Source organism: Astatotilapia calliptera, chromosome 1 (assembly GCF_900246225.1).
Source record: "Astatotilapia calliptera chromosome 1, fAstCal1.2, whole genome shotgun sequence".
Classification (NCBI taxonomy): Eukaryota; Metazoa; Chordata; class Actinopteri; order Cichliformes; family Cichlidae; genus Astatotilapia; species Astatotilapia calliptera.
The window spans coordinates 24,344,552-24,368,483 of record NC_039302.1 but is presented as its reverse complement, the minus strand read 5'-3'; the positions used below and the strand labels follow the sequence as shown (position 1 = coordinate 24,368,483).

Below are 23,932 nucleotides of genomic sequence, written 5' to 3'. Positions count from 1 at the left end.
CAACCACCTCCAGCTGAACGTCAGCAAGACCAAGGAGCTGGTGGTGGACTTCAGAAGGGGTCAGCACAGAGACTACAAGCCCATTATCATCAATGGAGCTCCAGTGGAGAGGGTGCAGTCCTTCAAGTATCTTGGTGTCCACATCTCCTCAGACCTGACATGGGCTGCCCACATTCAGGTCCAGACCAAAAAGGCTAGGCAGCGCCTGTATCACCTACGACAACTGAGGAAGTTCAGGGTCTCTCCAAAGATCCTCAGGATTTTCTATACAGGCGCTGTGGAGAGCATCCTCACACAGAACATGACATCGTGGTTTGGGAACAGCTGTGTGAAGGACCAAAATGCTCTCCAGAGAGTGATCCGTACAGCAGAACGCTGCTGCAGGATTGCTCTCCCCCCGCTTCAGGACACCTACACCAGGAGATGCCGGACTAGAGCAGCGCAGATACTGAAGGACCCGTCCCATCCTGGCAACAAACTGTTCCAACTTCTGCATTCTGGTAGAAGGTTCCGCATCTTCCGGGCAAGGACAGAGAGACTCAAGAGGAGCTTCTATCCCCAAGCCATCCGTGCCCTAAACACACACACCCGCCCGCTCACATCATCTCACATCATCTATAATTGACTGAGACAGGACGCTCTTCCAGACACTAAACCAAGGAACAATGTACATTTCAAATTCCTTTAATTTTAAACATGTTTATATTGTCTATCCAGTAAAATAGTCAGATGTCTATTCATATTAATGTACAGAATTCACCTGCTTGCTGCTACTACTGCACATTCACCCAATGTGTGTGTATATATATATATATATATATATATATATATATATATATATATATATATATATATATATATATATATATAGGATGTGGAGGGTGAAGGTAACGGTGGTCCCCGTGGTAATCGGAGCACTAGGTGCGGTGACTCCCAAGCTAGGCGAGTGGCTCCAGCAGATCCCGGGAACAACATCGGAGATCTCTGTCCAGAAGAGCGCAGTCCTGGGAACAGCTAAGATACTGCGCAGGACCCTCAAGCTCCCAGGCCTCTGGTAGAGGACCCGAGCTTGAAGGATAAACCGCCCGCAGGGGCGTGCTGGGTGTTATATATAATGTTCCTCCTCTACAGCCCCCCCCCAATTTTTGCACATGTCGAGGAGTGTGTCAGGCTACATTTCACTGTGTTATACCTGTATAACTATGCATGTGACAAATAAAGAACCTTGAACCTAAAAGAAGGATTAGCAAACTATGAAAACGGTTGATCTAATTTGTCCTTTAACGGCCAAAGAGCGTGATGCCTTTAGCTTTATGTTAATGTAGTTTTAAATAAGCAGTAAGTTGCATGAAAATAAGCAACCGGTGTGTGTGTGTGCATATTTTTAAAAAGAAAAACACCTTTTGGTTTGACTGGTGTCTCTATACATATTGCTTCTATGTGCAATTTGGGACCATAAAAACTTTAATGAATTTATAATAATGCTTTAAAATAAAATAAAAAATTAACTATTGTTACAACACAGAGATAAACACTTATTGTTATTATTTGTTTAGTTATTTTACTGAAATGGAGAAACTTTCACCACATCTGGCACACTAGCATTTTGTTGTTCTCCTTAAAAAAGAAGCCAAAAATGGAAGCTCTCATAAAAACTCTTTTAAATGAATATAACATGTGGGCTAACAAGGAAGAGATGTTCTTTGTTTTTAAACAAAAACAAAAATCTGTGAGAATAAAATAAGAGACTCAAATGATCCATAAAAATGTTTTTAGTGGGACAAAATTCATGCACAGAACTGTGGAATTTCATTCATCTGTTTTATAAGATTTTTCTGCAAAACCAACAGGGAAAAAAAGACATGATTATTCATATCATGCTTACAGATGAAACATCTGTACCAATCGTTGCATCAAAAAGGTGATACTGACAGCAGTAGGACAAACTGCGGGGCAAAATAATAAAAACAGAAACAATCTTCGGCCTAGATGATGGTGTTCAGAAGCATTTGGGAATACATTTTTCTGTGGAATCAGGTAATCTGATGCAAGCTGACAACATGGAGGGGAAAAAGATGCATTTGTTTCTCTTAGCCACTTACACATGAAATCCCTAATTTTATTTTAATTATAAATAATTAAACTCATCTGAAAGATTAAATAAGATGATTTCTGAGTGATCATCATCTGAACCAGCCAGATGACATGTGCAAATAAAAACAAGAGTGAGTCTGCTACCCCCTGTGTCCTGGAAAAATATCCCCATATCCTTAAAAATCAATCATCAGGGTTTTGTGAGTGACATAAAGGACAGAGAATATTGTTTTGTCTATTAGGGATGCATAGGTAAGGTAGGAATCGAATTGTCCGCCTTAAACAGAGATTTGCTTTCTTCACTTCCTGAAAAGATTTTAGGATATGTGGTTTTTCCAGGACTTTTATGGCATCCACTACTACAATAACCAAAAAGAAAAACAGCCAATAAACAAAACACCAAACATTGCATGTACACATTGAAATAACAAGGCAAAATTGAAATTAAGCTGTAAAACTGATTTCAGTAAGACTAAAATGTGCTTTACAATGAGCAGAACATAAGAGTTAAAGCACTGGTGTGAGAATAAAGGGTTGGTTTCATTCACAAATTTCTCTCCATGTCAAACCAGGACTCAAAGTCATCAAATGAAATGGCAAAAATGTTATCTAGTGGACTATTACGGAAGACTGAGAGTAGTTAAGTTATTTTGGAAGATAAGGGGAAAAAAACCCTGAAAAAATAACAGAGCGTGATGCCCAGAATCCCTAAAAACACACAGGCAGACAGTGCTTCATATGATCCCATCAAAACCAAGGCCTGAACAAATTACATACACTGAGCAATTATTGTTTTCCACATAATTATAAAAAGGTCTCCTTGTTTACTTAAATATTTCCACACCCACTTAGCAGTCGAGTGTTTTCTGTTCAAGTGGTCTGTGCAAATATTTAGTGGATATTTTGTTTTATTAAATCAAGTCTGCATTTAGAACTGAGAGAATAATGCCTGTAGAAATATTGCAATATCTTTAAAAAAAAATTGTACCGATCTTATGTGCAACAAGTTAGACATCCATTCAACAATATGTACAGAGGCGCACTGTGTTTCTGTACATGTGCTACACAGTGACAGATCTGCCTCAATTAAGTCCGCAAACTGATGTCTGCTCACTGTTAACCCGCTGTTGGTATTTTACACAGAAGAGGGTGGCAACAGGACAACCACATCAAATATGTACAGGGAGAAATAGAAAGCTGCACAGCTAACAAAGATGCAGGACTCAACCCATGAAAATATATATCTACATTTTTCATTCATAGCATGAAGGCAAACATTTTGCTTACCCTTCATTTAAATACACTAAAGTCAATGCAATAAAAAGGACACGTGAGGGGGGTCGGAGGGGGTCAGGAGGGTCATTTTTTTTGACTGATTTATGTCATTTTCCTAATAGAACATAGTTGATGTGACTGTTTCCCATTAGCAGCTCAGTTATGACAAATACCAAAATACCCCTTCCTCTCAGCATATTTTCTGACAATATTCAAATATCTATACATTCATTCAAAACTTTAAGACATAATTAAGACGTAAAGATTTCATTCCAAGTAGGAGACCACAGAAAAATTTGTTCTTGATAAAATTTTAAAAAAGAAAGAAAGAAAGAAAGAATAAAAGAATAAAAGCAACAGCAGTGGTTGCAATGTTATTAAAAATACCCACTGGGCCTCTTCCCATTTGTGCAGTGTGTCGAGGGCATCTATGTGCTCCCTAGTTAACAAACTGCATGTGTGTCTATGCAATATTTACATTTACATGTGTTACGTGTCTCAGGGAACTGATTTTGGGAGAGCAGTGTGAGCAAGTTTGTATCCAGTCATGGTTGATTATCTGTCAGTAATTTTTAAATGGAAGTATTCTAGCTCTCTGCAATTTTATTTTTAGCTTGATAAATTAGTACATATTTAATTTGGAAAAGATTGTGAAGGGCTGCAGTTCAGTTATTTTTCTGTTCAGAAATAAAACTGACAACTTTATTTTGCAGTCTCACTCTGTCTGATCACCTTTTCAATCTAGTGTTTTAAAGAGACATTCGACCTATGACTGAGTGAACTCTGGATCTGTAGTCACAGAGCATTAAAAATGCAGTGGAGCAGGCTTAGAAACGCCAGCTGTATCTGATATAGATGTTCAGACAATAACAGTCACTTTCCGCAGATAAATAACAGATAAATAGTGACTGCCTGGCACCATGACCACAAAAACATTGTTTTAGGAAGTAGCAGAGACTACATTGAACCTACAGTGACAAACACTAAGGTCAGTGGCTCCACATTTTCTGCTATGACCCAGGAGCAAACCAGTGTTGGATCTGAGCTATCCCACGCTGTATCTGGTTAATGTAGAAGTCTGCATTTCTGGAGAAGTCCTGACAGACCGAAGACTGGGCATCGCCCAAAGCACAGTAAAGGGCGGTGCCCCCCACACTGATAAAAACAGTAACCAGGCAAAGCAGGAAGAGGAGCAGGCAGGAGTCGCCACTGCCGACATCTACAGAGAAAGAGATACAGAGAGTTATAGAGATAAATACACAGGATTAATGTGTGCTGGAAATTTGCTGGAATTCGTCAACTATTTTAAACACTCTCACAATGGACTGCCACAGCTGGTGTAATTTAACCTGTCCAGTATTTGAAATGCAGCCACTGCTCTCTTACACTATTTCTGTGTTTATAGAGCGATACGAAACTTTAACCGTCAACAATAAAAGACAAAAAACATACCAGGCTCATAGTGGTCATCAGGAACTTTAAAGCGGACACGTCGTTTGGCAGTGGGCTTCTCAGGTCGAGGGTCTGAGCTAGAAGAAGCACTCACGTCGTCTACGCAGACCTTTCGCTTCTTTAATATGGAGACAAGGCCAGAGGCGGGTGATACCTGAGAAACATAAGAACAACCAGAAATGTTAGCCTGGGTAGACACATCAATCAGTATAAGCACAACTTATATTTACATCATTAAATCTTTTCATACTCTCAGACTGAGTCTTACAGAGCGTGCACCACACCAGCCATGTCCACCAGGTGGCAGCACACCACACAATCAGCAGTGCTGAGTTTTGAACCTTTTTGTCAGTGCTTCCTTGTGACAGAAGTTAAGCACATTAGAGCTTAGATGTTGCCAAGTACAGTGCAAAAGCTGTTCAAATACAGATTACAGTGGCAAATTAATTTTCATCCAGCAGTTGTGCTTATCGACGAGGTAATAATTATATCATCCAAAAGGGTGTGGTTCATGTAGGTCAAATGTTACAATTCTGCCATGAATGATAAATGTCTCATTTCATATCACCCCCACAGATAAGCAGTTTTTATTTTTATATGCATTATTTTTGGCGCTGGAACAAAAAGACATTGTATTAAATCAAACTAAAAAAACATAACAAGGTGTTGCCCTCACTACTGCCTCTGTTTTTTTCTTGGTGGAGAGTAGTTAAATGTCAAACTGGGTTTCACATCAACAAAATAAATCCATCATGGGTATCAGTAATGGTTAGGCAATGGCATTAGCTTTGTTTCAACATAGCAACATGCCTCTGACAATGGAGGGCCTAGAAGGGCAAACACAAACTGAGTCAATCCACACAGACGAGAATGTAAAATGTCCAGCAGACAAAATCTGTTTACAGCCTGGTGTTTCCACCTAATTTAACCTTTAATAAGACTGAACACAGATGCATTTTTTAAATTCAGCCTTTAGGGAGAAGTTAAGTTGCTGATTTGAATGATAGGAATTACATGACAATAACATGCCTTTCTTTTCATCCTATTGGACTAACAGAGTGTCCAAGAATTATCCAATTTAAGTTAAATGCCAACATTACATTTGTATACTACATAACCTAATGTACAAAGGCATCTGTATGTGTGCAATGCATCTGTACATTCTATCAAACTAAACTTGCTAGCATTAACTGATGCTTATAATACACCACACTGTTATCCAAATTTGCTCAGCGCTGGTTTCATCAAATCAAGATTTCAAAAAGCAGGGGGTGATTTGATGTTCGCCATGTCCATCTTTAATATACAGTCCATGCACAGTCACTGAAGACATAAGGAAATAGTGAATCTACTAACAACATGTACTCACCTCCTCTACAGTGATGAGTTTTGCCATTGCATCCAAAGAGGGAGCTTCTCTAATGATGTCAGCTTGGTCTAGATCATAGTCCTCCTCCTCTTCCACTTCCTTCATCTCTGCATGTGGTTCCGGCTGCTTCATGTGAGCCTCGTGAGGAAGGGTTACCTCGTGGTGCAGGGAGGCTTTAGTGCTCTCCTGCAGTAATAGGATACAGATATAACTTAAATGTCAATATACAGTTATGAAGCTGTAATCCATTTTGTTGCTCTGCTCTCTGGTGTAACACACTCTGCTGTAACACTGACTGAGTCCTATGAAAGCAGTGAAAACTGTTCCATTTGCTTTCGTTTTTGAATACTATTGTCCCCATAAACAAAGACAAAGGAGGCTGCATTTGCTTTAAAACAGGTTTTTATGGGGTTTTTTTTGTTTGTTTATGGGTTTTTTTTATGTTTGATCTTATTGAAACTGAATTGGCCAACACAAAGTACCAAAAGCAATGCAAACTTCATCAACGGAAGAAAACAGGTACTGACTGGGCCTTTTAACAGTGATACATTTTAGCAACCAAAGAAGGAACTCCTAGATAATATTAATAACAGATACTGACTGAACTGTGTAGTTCCTTTAACTGTTTCTTTAAATATATGTAATAAAAATATGTTAAAGCTAAATGAAGTGAGTCTTAAGTAGCCAAAATCATATATACCTGCGTCTCCACACGTAGCCTCTCCTGAGCTCGGGCATCCTGATACAGCTGTTGTATCTCCACCTCTGCCCCGCTGCACACAGTCTCTACTGGGAGAGTTTTCTGACTCACGGAGGACACCCCTTCCCTTTTCTTCTCTTCCCCTTCTTCCTCCTCTCCCTCATCTTCCATTTCCAAAGCCTCCGTTGCCTCTTCCACGTCACCCCCCTCTTCTTGCTCTTCTGCCTCTGTTTCCTGTGCTGGACCTAAATCTTGTCCCTGCTGCTCTGCAGGTTTGGACTGATCCAACTCTTCAGCTGTAGAGGGGTGCAGCCCGTTTCCTGAAATGGTGCATCCTGCCCCTCCTTCTGCCTCTCTTCCCTCTCTGTCATTGCCTTGCTCATCAGTGAGCTGAGATCCATGGAAACCATTTCTCCCCTCTGACTCCATTGGTGGGTGTTCCCTGTCCTTGCCGGAGATCTCAGGGGAACTGAGACCATCAGTCAAATTAACGGAGGGCATGACTGAACAAGAGGTGTCTTCAGCTCTTTGCTCCATCCCTCCTTCAACCTGATGGTCTGCATCAGAGAACACAGTTTTAACAGAAATGAATAAAACCAGGCATCAGTAACACACTTAAAACCAACTTAAGACCAACCCAAAGCCTCTAATAAACTAATATAAATACTCATAAATAAGAATAGACTTTAAGTGTATACTGAAGTGGAAGCTCCTTGTATCTGACTTTTTACCTTAGAGTAATTGTTTCTTCAATAAGAATTCAACAACAGCTACACTAAACAGGTTTTCTTGATCTGATAACAACATTTTCATCCTTGCATTGTATCTCCTGTTTGAGTGTGTCACAATCGCAACTATGTCCAGTTTCTCTCTTTTCAATAGGATGATGTCAATACTTTGGAAATGACGGTTTTTAAATTTAAATTAATTCCTAGGACCTTTTGAAACACAGTAGAAGCAGAATAGAGATTTCTGCTTCTACAATTTAATCTGCTTTCATAATGTTTGAGGAAGAAAGGAAATCCTAACAATGGGAACACTTGTATGATAGAAACACTTGTATGTCACACACACACACACACACACACACACACACACACACACACACACACACACACACACACTTTTTGAAATTCACACAGTAAAAAATTAAAACTAGGCCAAACTTTACCCTAATGTCTTATTAGTAACACAACAGTAAGTTGAGAATAATACTTTAAAGAGAATTTAAAGAGAGCCACTAGCAACATAACAGTGGTTATTCATATCATAGCTTAATACCAAACAGCATTCAAGTTAAATTATAACCATGCAGCTAATAGTCACTGACCTGACGTACATGAATGCAGAGCACCAACTTCCTCAAATTCAGCTCTCACGAAGTTCAGAGAAGCACACTATTTGAAACCGCATACACAAATTCTTATTAAAAAAATAATACACGTGTAATTTGTAACTTTATTTAACATTGTGTTCTTTATCAATTTTACAAATTAAACACAGAACACGACAATGTGCGCCCTAAATACATAAAATGGATATTTCACTGATATCGCTCAGTCTGTGCAAAATATACATAACTTGCACATTCACTACCTGTCACTGACACACATACCAAAAATTACACGTCTTACCTCAGCATCTCTACTCCTTGGTCTATTAAAAAAAAGGAGAGAAACAAAGGAGCACTGACGATTAGTTCTTGTTTTTAGTAAATGAAAACGCAAAATACGGATGACCCTTCTCTACTCTCAGTCTAATATTAGCCTGGACACATTTCCCTTGCTATTACAACGTGTGTTAGTAATACTGCATGTTCTTCTGTGTGTGTGTGTGTGTGTGTGTGCATGTGTGTGCATGTGTGTGTGTGTGTGTGTGTTAAGCAGAGTGAAACCCTAGCAGTGTGATGGCTCAAATGTCTGAAAGTGCAGCAGCAGCAGCGGACAGGGGCCATATGTTTTATCTATCACTGCAGTGCACATCACACACTAACATATTCATGCTCATAGTGATTCAAGCAGACACGTATATACACAGTCATATAATGTAAAAGGCTGTGTGTCCTGCAAGCATTCTACTCTGAGTAAAAAACTAAACAGCAAGAAGGGGTTTCATTTCTCTGGTGAGGGACACTTACATGAGCCAATAGCACTGCAGGACATATTTTACACAGTCCTCCGCTAATAAAAAAAGAACTCAAACAAAACACACACTCATTATCACAGAGGCGCAGACGATAATAATGTCTGCGCCTCTGATTTGGAATTTGATTTGGAATCAACTGATAATTGTATTGTGAATTGTACTGCGTGTACTGGCTGTGTTGTTATTGAGTTTTTGTGACATCATTGCATCGTCTAGACTTAGCTGACTAGATCAATCAGGGCTGATGTAGTTCTAAACAGAACACCTAGTTTAGATGACATCAAAGACGAAGCTAAAAATACAAATATCATGAAAAGAAGTGCATACTGACCGATTGTGTGTCTGGCAAATGTGTTTAAGACTGTCCAGATGTTGAGCTGCCAGGTCAGAGGGCGTCGTTTTAAACTGACTCTCTAAGATGGAAGAACACACAGAGATAGAGTTAGTACCAGCGTGTTACTAGCAATATATGCTATGTAAGAAAACAAATAAAAACCGGCTTATAACTCTACATGTGACTTGATATTATGGTGACTGAATCTATATTAAATATGTATTACTGTATATGACTGAAGTTTCCTGGATTTCATGACAGTACAGACAATGCTCCTGCTCAGCTCAACCAGGACACATGTGTGCCTACTCTTCAGTGCTTAGGTTGAGGGCAACTGGACTTTTTTTTTTTAATGTTCATGAAGATGTTTTGCTTCCCTTTCAAGAACCTTCTTCACTTCTGTACAATCCATCATATTGTATTAAATATGCAGATAAGTGTACTTACACGTTAGAGAAGCTAAGTCTTTCGAAAAGGTTAAATACTTTAGTGAAATGAGACAGATTTAAATTTAAAAAGACGGCAATTTAAATTACAGCTCTCTTCCCATTTTTTTTTAGATGAGTCTGCCTAAAGCACTGCTCAGAGGCATTACCAACATGGCTCCTGAGTGGCAAGACCTGTTCTTATGAGGACTTTAAATCATACTGTGAGGCTGTTTTAAGCATGCGTGTTGATGCATGCAGTGACAAACACAATATTCAGTAATACAGCAACCTTGCATGTCTCCATGTTCATTTTTAAACATTATGAGCACTACTTTATTACAGCTTCTTCCCTGATGCTTAGGATTGAAGAAAGTGTTTATTACTAGCATGACCCTACAGGTCAACAGGTGTGTGCGTTGTGTGTTACCCCACTGCTGCTGAAGTGCATTCAGGTTATCCAATACTCTCTGGTGATAGTCTCTCTCTAGCTGGATGCACCATAACGCCCGCTGGTCTGTTCACCATAGGTTAAGAAATGTAAAAAATAAGTAAATCAAAATTCCGCACATGCACATCATCACACCACACTGGGAACGCTGAAAATTGCAGTAACTTTTAAACTCTTGTGGCTATCTGTTTGAAAACCATTAGAGTTGACAAAAGGGTATTTCTGGGGGAAAAAAAGGACGACAGAGAGACAGAGAGACGAGGACGGAGAGGAAGGCCACGAGAGACAGAGGGGGAACGCAGTGCACGATTCTGTCTCATGTTTATGGATATGAGCAGCGAAAACACAATCCTTCTTTGACGTGGCTCAATGCTTTCTCTCTCTCTCTTTCTAACTAACCCTCTATACATCCATGACATAGCTAAGCTGGCTTCCCTACTCTTTGACACTTTCTGGTTTTCCCTCCCACTGTGTATCTTTCATCAGATTAAACCTCCAGTTCTTTCTCAGTCATGCTCTTCTGCCTTTCATCTTCCTCTTACTGTTTGACACTCAATCGTCATTGACTCCAAGTGCATTTTTGAGTTTTCTGTCGGTGAAGTATTCCCTGTGTATATGTGCTATATGGAACTTATTCAGTCCACGTCTTGAAAAACAGGCAAACTGTCTGCACAATGAACCACTACAATAATAAGCAACCATAACGAGTATTTTCAATGAGTAAGCAAAAAAAAAAAAAAGACAAGAAAATGAAGAAAACATAATTATAAAATACAGACTTGACACTCAAACAATCCTGAAATTAAACTGTAGTAATAGTAGAAGTTCCACTGCTGCAAAATTAGCAAAAAAAATTTTAAGTGGTTTTTAATCAGGTTTGAATGATTCTGAATTCTGAATATGCTGTTTTATATCACAGCGACCATTGAAATTAAAGTCATTTCACAAATGCTTCAATAACTAGAAAAAAGCATAAAAATGGCTGACACGTGGCGAAACTTGCTTCTTTCTTCTTCTTCTTCTTCTTTTTTTTTTAAACTAAAAGTGCTCTTCTTATCCCTCAAAAATCTTATGGCGTCATGCACTAGCGTAAAAATGATCAGCCAATTAGAAAACTTACAATGCTATAGTTTTTCTAACTCTATAGTATGTTTGTGCTTAGAAACTTGGATGCAGCACATTGACAGGTAGAGCCTGGTCAGTGCTCTGTATACGGTTTCTTTGAAGAGGCACAAATACACAGCAATGGTAGCCCAGATGACAAGTTTTACTACTGTCCATGCTGTTCTTAAATTGTGAAGTTGGGAGGCTGGTAGAGATGCTATAACTTCATGAGTGGGAAATTTGACCCGAGTGGGTGTTCCCATTGAAAATTATGACTCAGAATTTGGGATTTCCCACTTCAAATGTGTGAGCTGCATGTGCAGCAGACTGAGGTCAATAAAAAATAATTACTAAATGAAAGACTGAAAGATGGTGAAAGACTTCCCATTTATTCATAAATAAAAAACAATGCAAAAATGGAAACTAGTAAAAACTCATCTGTCCTTCTCTGAAAAGAATATTCTTCCAGCATTACATTTTTCTTGTCATGTCATGAAAGGCGACTGAAGTTTAAAATTTAGAGCTAATCTTTCTTTGTGTTTATCTACCTCGTAAACCTTGAGGCTTTCTTTGAAAGCCAGCTCAGATTTAAGCACGATTTCACTCTGATTCCTCCACACTTCCTCTTTTCATTTTTGCCTCATTTAATCTGTCTCTTCCTTCCTTCTTACTGTTGAGTCACATCTGCCCGGACAAGCAGGCAAGAAGCACACAGGAGACAAGTGTGAGAAACATTTTGCACAAGTCAAAATAAAACCTGGCCACCCCATCAACACACCAACAGGACCACAAGGATACAATCTCCATGAAGGACAAAGGCCTCAGCAATCTGTAGAGAGAGAGATTACAGCTTTTAATAAAGTGCATGTTGAGGAAACAGGTTAAATTAAGGTTTAAAACCAGACTGAAACTAATCCTCACGTAGAGGGATTCCTCAACATGACACAAGTGTCAAAAATTTCCATATAGAAAACTAGAAAAAAATTATACAAATATGTAATTTAGAAACACAATACAGTACAGAGCTGTCCTTCTACTGCAGCAATAAATTCTATAATCATTAACCATGCCATTGAAGAAAAACATATAATCTGCTCTTTGTGACACACAACAAAGTAAGCTGTTAGGTCAGTCACACAAGTGAGTGAAAATGAGAGAGAAAAGAAAAACAGCAAGGGAGAAAAAACGAGAGACCATGGTCGACACTCTACCTCTTTTCAGTGTCTCTTGTTCAGCTGATAACAGAACAGGAGAAGTGTGTAAGAGAAAGAGAGAGCGCGAGAGGAGGAGGAGGAAAGGAGGGCACAAAAAGCTCTCGCATTTCTAATGAAGTGCGGGGTGGTGACGACTCAGTGACCTTTTCTAGGTAACTGTGCCGGGATGGTTTAGATACAAGAGGAGCTTAAAGCTGTTTCCAGTCTCTTCTGCAAATAACCATCCGTTGCACCAAAAATACGGATCAATTTAAAATGGATTTATTTGTCCCCGCATCAATTATGACTAATATATAACATATTCACTGACATAAATAATTAAAATATACTTCTCCTTAAGTTTTCATTGTTCTACTTTGTGAGCAAACAAAGAGCGTTTAAAGATTATACATATACTGGACTGTCTAGAAATTACTCCAAGGATGTTTCTCTGTGGTTAACACACACACAGTCATCTTTAGACTTTGAGCCTCATTTGTTTCTCCTCATTGCTCGCTGCTTTCCTTTTCTGTTTGTTGTCCTACAATTCATATTTATGCTAATGACACTGGTTTCAAAGCTGGCAGTCATTCATGACCCCAGCCTTTCTCTCCCTCCCTCATTTTTACACCACCAATGATGTAAATCTCCCACTACAGAGGCATGTTTGCTATGCCATTCCTCCATTTGTCCCTCCCCAACAAAGCCAGAGTATGTTCCCCTTTAGTAATTCTGTTGATCTGTCAGCAGGGCAACACAAAAACCAATAAAGTGGCGCATGACCATTGTGGCAACACTAGATATTGCTCTTTAGAATTATGGGATAGGGTAAATGACTTAATGGAGTACTGCACTCTTCAAGCGCCCTTTCAGTTTGCCAATCCAGTTTTATCTTAATCAGCAGCTAAAACTTTGAGCGGCTTTATAGTTTATAAATTGAACAAAGACAAATTTAAGATGTTTAAAATAGTAACTTCTATAATCATTTTCCCAGTGGGTGTTATTTTTGTAATGTAGACAAAAGGTGTGTGCTCATGAATGAAGTGACATTAAGTGTGAGCTCGCCCATGAAAAGCCTAAGAACTTTTCCATAGCAAGTCCAAAGGGGTAGCGATGCCCTGATTGACCAACAAATGACCTGAATTTGCAGATTCTGAGCATTCTCAGACCTGACTGCTGATCGGCCAGTCAGCCTCACGTGTCCAATGGCATGCTAGTCCCTTTCATTTATGTGTGATTGTCGTGTACACACTCACACTCATCTACTAACATGTTGTGGAAGCTCTTCACTGTAAGCGAAGACACAAAGTTCACGAAACTAAGGTGTAGGGCAACCACCACAATAACGTTCGTACCAACAAACCTAATCAGACTAAAGAGGCTATCAAAGGAAAGCTATCCAAAGCTCAGAAACAGCCACAAGCCAGCAGCCTCAGCACGAGCAACAGATCAAAGCAGTAGTGATGAAAATGACAAAAACCGAGTTTATCACTTCACCAGATGCCCCGATATCTGGAGAAGTAAGAAACATACGGGTGATGTAAGTAGCTGATATTTGTTTTGCTATATAAATCTGCTGCACCTGCTTTTGTTTGTTTTGTTCATAGGAAGCAAAACAAATGGTCCCCACTTACTCACTGTGAATGGTTTTGACCTTTACCTGATCCATTCGTACACGGGCGTGATCAGTCTCAAACTTTGGACTATGTAACTAGCAGGGTAAAGGCCACTTAATGTTTGATCCACCTGCTTCTTCACTGCAACTGCCAAGAAGTGATGTCTAAAAAAGTTTGAGGCTCCAGTGAATGTGTGAACGCAGATGTAGACACCTGTTTGCCTGGAAGTAAAAATAGGCTGGGTGTGCCTTTTAGAGATATTTAATAATCAAACTGACAGAAATATTCAAACATTCACACACCCTCAGGAGCCGCATGTTCAATCATGCAGGTCTGTGAGGGAGCATCTATGAAGATAGAAACACTCAGGATTTGAACACACCCCTGCTTTAGGGTACAAAGTGCCACTGCAATTATGAGGTTGAGTGATTTATTAACAACTGTGAGAGCAAAAGTTTAGAGAGACTCGAATGAGAGAAAGCAACAAAGTATTTAAGAGCAGTGAGTTCAAATGAGACGCAATCAGTGATGGTAAGTGGCAGTAGTGTTTGCAGTACCTGGTGAAGGGACTGTGGAAGGTGGCTGTCATCTCCTCTTTGTGCCAACTGCTCAAGGGACTCCAACAGAGCACAGCCTGGAATAGATCCTGAGGCACAAGCGGGAACTGAGAAACAAGTGGCCACTGGAGTGGAGGTAATGTATTCCTGATTTGATAATGAAGGTCCTGTGATGGAGGTGGAGTCTGTTCCAGTAGTTGTAATCCCCATGGTGAAGTTGAGGGGCTCTTGGGATGCACTCACAGCGGATGAGGCAGTGGAAGTGTTAAACTTTGCTAACTCAGTTAACGTAAATGTCTCTGTAGCTGAGGTGTTATATCCTGCATGTGAACCGGTAGACCCTCTAGCACCTTTTGGCCCACAGTTTAAGGCAGGCTCCGTGGATGAGGTAAGTTGTTCTGTAGTGAAGTTTGTATTTTTTGCTATTATTTTAGTAGTTGCTGTGACACATGTAGGCTCAGTGCCTGAGGTTAATATTTGCGATGTACAATCCATCGGCCCCGTACTGAAAGCAGATCCATGTGTGCAGGTGATAGACGCCGTGGAGTAGGCACCTGATCCAGTTTTTGACATACGAGTGTCCATTTCAGCATCATTCTGGATTGATTCCACTGAACCGATGGGATATACGGTTTCTGGACTGCCCGCTGGAATGACTGGGGATGTAGGCTCTGGACTGGTTCCAGGACTAAAAGGATAAGGATTCTCCAACAGGCTCCCTGTGGATGTAAATAAAGAAATTAGCAAACAGGAAGAAAGATAAGAGGAAAACAGACAATTACTGAGGAACTGCAAATATGCCAGTGTGTAAAAAAATTTAAAATCAACACGTTCTTCCAGAGAAGCAAACTGATTATGAGTATATAACCACAGTCATATTTTAATCACTTCAGAAGACATTAAGTTCCTTGAGACTTACCCTAATGACTTCTTCCCTAATCTTAATTCTAACTCTAAAGACAACCATATTATCTTATTTACTGAGTCTTCATCTTAAAATTTAATGATTGACATTATAGGAACTGTTATATCCTTACAAAGCAACTATATAAACAGACTGTTTCCCCACAATTTACATAATACAAATACATTATGGCAATATATTATCCCTGTTATTATTCCATCAGTGCATGAACACACACACACACACGCACGCACGCACACACACACAGTTGTAGATAAGTCAATGCTGGCTGCTAGCAGGCCTTAAGGCTTACAACCAATAAACACACAAATGTAAATATGGGAGCTGTGCTAAGCTCACAGTTTTGCAGTGGCTTGCCGACACAGCTGTTTGTGTGTTTGCAGCATGTGTGTGTACGCCAATGCAGGAGTGAACAGGAGTGAACTTGTGAGCTATCAAGTGGTGTTACTCTGTTTTGACACAGACAGTGGCAGAAACTTTAAGTGTGCTTATGCCTTACTCTCTATTTGGAAGAGGATCATCTATTCTCTAATGTTAAGGCCAAGGCACTGTCTACTACACTTCATAGTTTGTTTTTCTGGGCCACTTTAAGGTCATCTTCCATTTGATATGCTTGTTTTTTTGTTTGCTTGTTTTTTACATGTCAGAGTTCTTATTTCCTTTTGTTTAATGTGAGCCATTTGATTTATTTCACTTTACTGTATTCGACTACACTTTTCACACAAGTTTTGTATTTTATTTAATATTTTACTTTTACTTGCCTTTAATTTTTCTATTTAATTGAACTCTTGTTGTGTAGCGTTACCCTTATTGCCATGTTTTATTTTATATATTATACTATTTTTTAACATTATTTATTTGATCTATTCTATTGTATTTAAGCAATTTTGGGATTCAATATTTTGTCTTCTACTTCTTTTGTCTTTCTCTTAACTTATTCCTCTACTCAGATACCCTCCTCGCTCTACATGCAGCCGCCCTCAATTAGATTTGTTCAGGTTCACTTTCTTGAGTCACTTTTTCTAGTTACATGATCGATGACATCATCACCCCCAGACAGACTGACCTCAATCCAATATGCTGACCACTTAATGCATTACACCAAAGGCATTTAAACAGTAAGCCTGATCCTGAGCAGAACGCTGGATTCTTCTTGAATTGTTACGCAGTAATACTTCAAACACAGCCTCTACACACTAATATTACTGAGTGTTTAGTTAGCATTTGTGAAGAAGTGTTGCACACCTAGCATTTACATGCTGAGATTGTAGGCAGGAAAACATTTAACAAACTAGATTACACTTCTAATTAAATAACTACTTTTTATAATACTTAATTTGTGTGTCACACTGTAAACTGGAATTTTTTAAATCAATTACGTGCATAACTTTTTTAAAAAAAGGCATTCCTGGATTGTTAACATGTTGGAATTTCTGTATTTTTTTCATTATTTGTTAAGTAGCTTCTTTAAACAAACTGAAGGATATACTAGTGGCTGTGATTTGACCTTTTGGGAGTAGACATTGACTTACATTAGTGTGGCCAGGTTTTAAAGTTTAATAATAATTTTTAACAGTAGATAGACAAAAATTCTGTAAAAATAGACTAATGTCAGCAAAATCATAAATAAAAATATAAATAAAATGTATCCTCTTTGTTCTGATTTTTCATTTAGTCACTCCCTCTGCCTACAGTCTTGCTTCCAGCAGCTGCGTTACCAATTTTACTTGAGTGATGCCTCCACGGTGATGAATCCTGTTTAGACCTGAAGTGCCTTCCTGGTGAAGGCTGAGGACACTGTTCTCAGGAACAGAAATAAGATTCTGTGATTATGTGTGCAGCTCATTGAGTCTCCTACCAGTTTCTGAATATGAAGAGTCTGTCATGGGAGTGTCTGGAGACTGGCAGCGATTTAAACAGCTCGACTCCGCCGATTCCTCCTCGTCATCGTCTTCCTTCATCGCTTCATCAATATCATCTTCCTCTTCCTTCTCTTGGTTTCTTCCTATGCATCCCTCCTTTCCCAGTCCCATTTCCTCTTCCTTCTCATTGTTGTTAAGACCGATTTTTTGGATGGAACCACATCTTCCCTCATCCCCATTTTGTGAAAGAGAGACACTTTGAGTTGGCGTGAGTGTGTTTGTCTCATTGAGGTTTCGGGTTTGAGCAGTGAGGGCTTCAGAGTTGGGTAGGTTATCACAGAGGTCCACCCCGCCCCCCTGAATCTGTGACATTGCTCCACCCTCCCTCTCAAACTGATCTAAGAGGATAAAGATAAATCAAAAATCAGCTGAAATTCTTACACAAAACAACTGAATTCTGCACAGTATGAACCTCTACACTGGTTCATCACATCCAATTTGTTGAACTTGTTGGACAAGAAAAGAATTTTAACCTTCATCACCATGATCCATTGAGCTCCACCCAAACAATGCTTGACCTTTGAGTTTGAGGGCCAGTGCCACCTTTTGGAACAAGCCCTTCTTCAAGCCTGCAGAGATAAAGGAGATAAGACAGAGAATAGGCATAAAGTTAAAGAAGCAGAGACCATGTTAAACTCCACTGACAGTGAAAGCGAGGAACGGCAAAGGGATGGACACAAACAAGTTTGTCATCATTCCCAAAGATTCAAACAAGCCATACGGCTTAAACAGGAATGCGTCAGATGCAACACTCCTGTGTACACCTACGTGTACGGTGGTAGATTAGATGCGTACAAACAAATACATTCATTTACATAGCGATTACACGATATGAGTTGGAAGACTGCTCCCTTTTCCCTTTAAGAGACAAAAACCTGACAGAAAAAGCTGAAAACTTAAATAGAGAAACAAAAATGTGTCCTGCCACTGGGTGGCTTGAACTCAAGATCTCTTCCAGGGCCTGCTTCTCGTCCTGCTGAGGTAACAGACTTCATAAGATAAGATAAGATAAGATAACCTTTATTAGTCCCACACGTGGGAAATTTGTTTTGTCACAGCAGGAAGTGGACAGTGCAAAAGTTATGAGGCAAAAATTAGAATACAATAAGAATAAATACAGTACACAGCTGTACAGAATAGAATAAAATTATATACTATATACAGTAGAATAAAATAGAATAAAAATATACAATAAGATAAAAATAGAATACGAATGCTATATACAACTGAGTAAAAATACAACGATGCCAGAAAAGATTATTGCACTTAGTGTTATTGCACATGTGTGGATGTGTGTGTTTGTTCAGTTAAAGTCTTTGTTGTGGAGTCTGACAGCAGTGGGGAGGAAAGACCTGCGAAATCTCTCCGTCCCACACCGTGGGTACCCGCAGTCTCCCACTGAAGGAGCTGCTCAGTGCTGTCACAGTCTGCTGCATGGGGTGGGAGATGTTGTCCAACAGGGATGACAGCTTAGCCGCCATTCTCCTGTCACTCACCACCTCCACTGGGTCCAGAGGGCATCCTAGAACAGAGCTGGCCCTTCGGATCACCCTGTTCAGTCTCTTCCTGTCCCCAGCAGAGATGCTGCCGCCCCAGCAGACCACACCATAAAAGATAGCAGAAGCCACCACAGAGTCATAGAAGGTCTTCAGGAGTGGGCCCTCCACCCCAAACGACCTGAGTCTCCGCAGCAGGTACAGCCTGCTCTGCCCTTTCCTGTAGAGGGCGTCTGAGTTATGAGTCCAGTCCAGTCTGTTGTTCAGATGAACACCAAGGTACCTGTAGCTGTCCACAGCCTCAATGTCCATACCCTGGATGTTCAGTGGTTGCAGTGGAGAATGCTTGTGCCTGCGGAAGTCTACCACCAGCTCCTTGGTTTTACTGGCGTTGATCTGGAGGTAGTTCAGCTGGCACCAGTCCATGTATCACTGGGTTTATAATGCTGACATGAGGAGCAGACTTAGGGTGCCTGTTAACAGCCTGACAAATTATTTTTGCCATGCAACAGATGAACGAAGACCTGGATAAATGCAGCTTAAAGTTGTTGTTTATATATATATTTTTCAAATGAATTAATGAAAAAGCTGGTAACACTAATGTGTGTTCGTAGAGAAGACGCATTGCTGTCCATTCACAATATAACATAATTTGGTTATTAAGACATCCAAACAAATACAGCTGCATTTAATTCCTTCATTACAATAATCTGATCTACACCGCACACTTCGTAAGACACAGCCTCTAGGTCTCTATGTGGAAACTACAAATTTGTTTGTCTATGGTTCATTTATTGCCCTTGTGCTGTGACCAGTTTTGATCCACAACACGACATCTGGGTTTCAGCTATGAGAAAACTCTAGAAAGAAAAAAATGCCCAACTAGGGATTTAAATGCTAAATTATTAGGATTAAGGTGTAAAAATCTCACAATCTGACAGTTCTTCAAATACCAATTAAAATTGGACAACAACTGAGACACCAAGTGCAGACTAGAAAAAGAGAATAGAAAAGACACAATAACATTTACACAAGAGCCAGAACAAATGGAATAAAGGATAAATATCCCAATCCCATAACATATATAAGGTCTATATGAGGCAAATCAAGCTGCAGAGAAATCCAAAGAATAGTAACACTACAAATGGCCCAAAAGAATGACCCCTTTCTGACAGCGTTTTACAGATTTCTGGTTTATTGTTGTATGCACTTCTGAATCGATGTACAGTGGCAGGCGACTTAGTTTTACTAGCTTATGCATGTTTAGACGGGAACAAGACAAACAGGCATGTGTGACTCGTATATTTGTTGTTACTTTGCCATGTTTTGACCACAAATAACAGTATTGTCTGCAAACAAAACAGCCACTAATACTTGTTTCGTACCCTTCCTGTTTGGCACGCGTTTCAACTACAAGCTCAATGCAACCAATCTCTGGATATTACCTATACTCTCTAATGTCAACATAAGAGGTCAGCATTCAAATACTGTGAGAAAACAGCTCACACAGAGCAAAAGTACTGATAAATTGACATTATTAGATGATCTAGAGTCAGGAAGTGTGAATAAGGAGCAAAAACTGACTACGAGAGAAAAAGTCTGACTAGCAAAAAGAAATTTTCAGCACATATTTCTTATTATTTTCATATAAATTGAAAAAAAAAAATGGCGCCCCTTAAGGCATTACTGGATGGGCAGCAACTTTGCCTCTGGTCACCAACCAACATTTTTCACCATTTTTTGACTCAGCAGAAAGATAAAATCTCAAACCTCAACAAAATGGCTAATAAAAGCCTATCTCAGTGGAATAAGGCTGTCCTGGTTTCCTGCAGCACTAATTATTCTTCCTGTAATTCTGCATTACTCTGGCAAAGACCAAACATTTAGAGAGTTAAAAGGGAATGCGTGGATAGACACACCAAACATAACTCTGATTCCCTTCTTCCATGAAATTCCTCATGGACGTGTGTGTAAAATATGGTAACAAAGAAGAAGCATGAGTGAACCAATCAGCACCACGATGTGCTTTCTACAGATAGAGGTGAAATCCTATGGGATGCTGCACCACCCTGTCTTTATGTTGCATCCGCTCTGTATATTTAATCAAGAAAAGAAACCTTCTGTATGGGAAACAGTGTGCTTTAATATCTCTAAAAATAATAAAACTCCTTAAAATCACACTGAGACACAAACAGCGCTGTTACATAATTGTTGAAAGCTCTGAATGTCCCTTTGGTATACAGCGTTAATGCCCATGTACGGTCTTAATGTTTTCATGCTTCAAACAAACATCTGAGGCATTAAAAGATAAAACAATCACCAGCCTAGAGAGAAACATGGATAGCTGATGATGTTTAAAAAAACAAGAGTTGCCTTTTTTTTTAATCACTATCTGTTAATGCACCTCTCCCACTGAGTCATTTAGCCATAAAACCATCCATCCTCTCCTCCTTTGTTTGGGCCTTACTCCACAGGGGGACCATGAATTATGAAAGACAAACGGAAAAGGGAATTCAGCCAAAAGGACAAACACAAAGGTGTAAGAAGACACAGACCCTGTCCTGTGAAAGGACCACTGCAAAGACATGAGACCTGCAGCAGTGATAGAGACAGGGGAGGCAGATGGCCAATTATGTTGACCTATAGGTTTTGTATACAATGTAGCTAAATGCATCTAGTCACCAAAAGTTGGGGATTAGTGCTGGCCACTTTTCCAGTTCAGAGCAGTCTCTTTGACCTGCGACTGAAACACTTTAGGGACCAGCCCAGGCCACTGGATAGATTTGCAATGGAATTGTAATAATTTCGTTTCGTTCATTGGTTACCTGTTGGTTAATAATTTTAGAATGGACTTTAAGTTTTTTTTTAAGAAGGCCCGCTCCGAGCTTGTACAGAAGTATATTTCAGATCTTCTGACACTACACACCCCTCATCATAACCTCCATTCTGGCCATCCCACAATTTCGGCTGAGATCAACAAGGGTAATAGAGATTTTTCTGTTTGAACAACTATTCTTTAGAAGAACCTCACTGTTTGTCGAGCTCACTGTCATCTTTTAAATTCCTCTAAATGACATCTTTTTATAAACAAGCTTTTCCCACTATGAGTTATCATTTTTAATTTATTTATTTATTTGCTTTTAAACCTACTTGCTTTTTACCTATTATTCATTTGTAATTGCATCTATTTCCCCTTTAGGTTTGTGCTGCACGTTTCCCTTTTATCTTTTCTTAAGTGTTTTATTTGTCGTTTGTTTCCTAGCTTGTCCTGTAAACCTTTTTATTTTTGAAGGTGCTAAATAAAGACAATATGCTTATCAAGATGCAATTATTACTTAGTATTATTTCTAAATAGAAAGTTAAAAGTATTTCCAGAGTTTTTTTTTTATGAATTGTTTGAAATATAAACAGCACAATAAAATAGTTCTAAATACAAAACTTTACATGTGAGTGTTTTGTTCCTTTTTTATCTTTTAGATAAACTTTGGTCTGCAATGCATTTACTTTTTAAAGGTATCGCATCCTATTGATCAATTAATTATTCGTTTGTTTGTTTTTTAATATATGTTTTTCATCGGATTACATGGGGGGGAAAGCAGGTCTGGGTCGCCTTAGCGATGTGTATATGTATATATGTGGCCCTATAGGTGAAAATGAGTTGGACGAGCCTGCTTTAACCAATGTGTTGTTAGCAGCTAACCTAATTAAACCTAGCTCGACAAGTTGGTTAATATTATACCCCCAGATATTTAAGCTAATGTTATCCAGGCAAGACATAAAATAACGTGGAGCACATGAACTGCCAGCAGACAGGAACAGTCACTTCCCGTTTTGACACGGACTTCGTAAAAATTAGCTGATTAGCAATTGTAAGTTGGTTATTTAACCGAATATTAGATGGGTTAGATGACAGGCTAGCACACGTTAAATGTAAATTAGCTCGGTGGCAATGGTTACACTTGATTTGATGTTAACGTTACGCTTCATTGCGGACTAGTGCCACTTCGCCAAACTGCTCGAAAATGAGAACAGCTTATAACCAACTGTTTGTGTTAGACCCACAGACTGTTAATATGAAGTAACTAGTTAGACCCGTTTGCTATCGATACTTGATGCTGATGTGACAGATTGGTTTTCGTACATGTTGCTATTAAGCTAACGTCAGCTAGCGCAAGCAGAGTACATTAGATCACCTTTGAAACGCACACATACGTTGACGTTACATAAAGGAGCTAGCTTGTAAATCAGCTGACATTAGAAACAGCGACGGCACAGAAGAGAGACATGACACTTACGGCTGAAAAGGGTGGCCGAACGATAAAAACTAACATCTGACACCTTGCCGGAGATGTTGTGAAGACTGTGTCACCCACAGGCAGCAGCAGCCAGGGGTCGTTGCTAACGCTGTCATCGTCGGGCCTGTGCTGCATTGTCGCCATCTCGTGTCTTTTCACTGTTAGCACAGTTCTGTCCACTATCTTCTGCTCTTGTTTTCATCCACAGCTACCTGACTGCATCGAACTGTAGACTCGGTAATAAAATAAAATCTCTTGTACCTCGTCCTACACAATGAGAAAAATCCCTCCCTCCCTTTTCTGTCTCAAAAAGCTGAAAATGTCATCTGAAATAGCACCTAACATTTTTATGTTATTGTGATAGATGAAAAAGTATGTGCACAAAGACTGACGCTTTTTGCCATAAAAAACAAAAAACAAAACAATTTTAGCTTCAATTCATGCTCATCAGTTGGGAAAAAAAATACTGTAAAATTATTTATTTCATTTTTTTGCTACAGATGTATTACATAAAACCAGACACTTGTATGAGGTATTAGCACATTATTGTATAAACAAAACTAAAATCAACAGGTTTTC

General features: G+C 39.3%; 1 protein-coding gene across 2 annotated transcripts; it reads right to left on the bottom strand.

Moving 5' to 3' along the window:
* Window positions 1–1,356: 1,356 nt before the first annotated feature.
* cnsta (consortin, connexin sorting protein a) lies at window positions 1,357–23,932 on the bottom strand. 2 transcript variants are annotated; one of them, XM_026171082.1, is made up of 13 exons: window positions 23,354–23,932; window positions 18,036–18,131; window positions 17,499–17,900; window positions 14,716–15,434; window positions 12,148–12,178; window positions 10,225–10,311; window positions 9,367–9,448; window positions 8,525–8,546; window positions 8,221–8,287; window positions 6,891–7,447; window positions 6,191–6,376; window positions 4,822–4,975; window positions 1,357–4,588 (listed from the first exon to the last, which is right to left on the bottom strand). In XM_026171082.1, the coding sequence occupies exons 2-13, from the start codon at window positions 18,052–18,054 to the stop codon at window positions 4,380–4,382; spliced, it is 2,535 nt and encodes an 844-aa protein (XP_026026867.1). In that variant the 5' UTR covers window positions 18,055–18,131; window positions 23,354–23,932; the 3' UTR covers window positions 1,357–4,379. The 2 variants fall into 2 exon arrangements, with proteins under 2 accessions (XP_026026867.1, XP_026026873.1); XM_026171088.1 differs by having other exon boundaries at window positions 8,230–8,287.

Coding starts and splice junctions, on each gene's coding strand:
- cnsta (XM_026171082.1), bottom strand. Junction 8,288..8,524: donor CAAGGAGTAGAGATGCTGAG/GTAAGACGTGTA, acceptor GGTTTCAAATAG/TGTGCTTCTCTGAACTTCGT. Junction 4,976..6,190: donor AACTCATCACTGTAGAGGAG/GTGAGTACATGT, acceptor TATGTTTCTCAG/GTATCACCCGCCTCTGGCCT.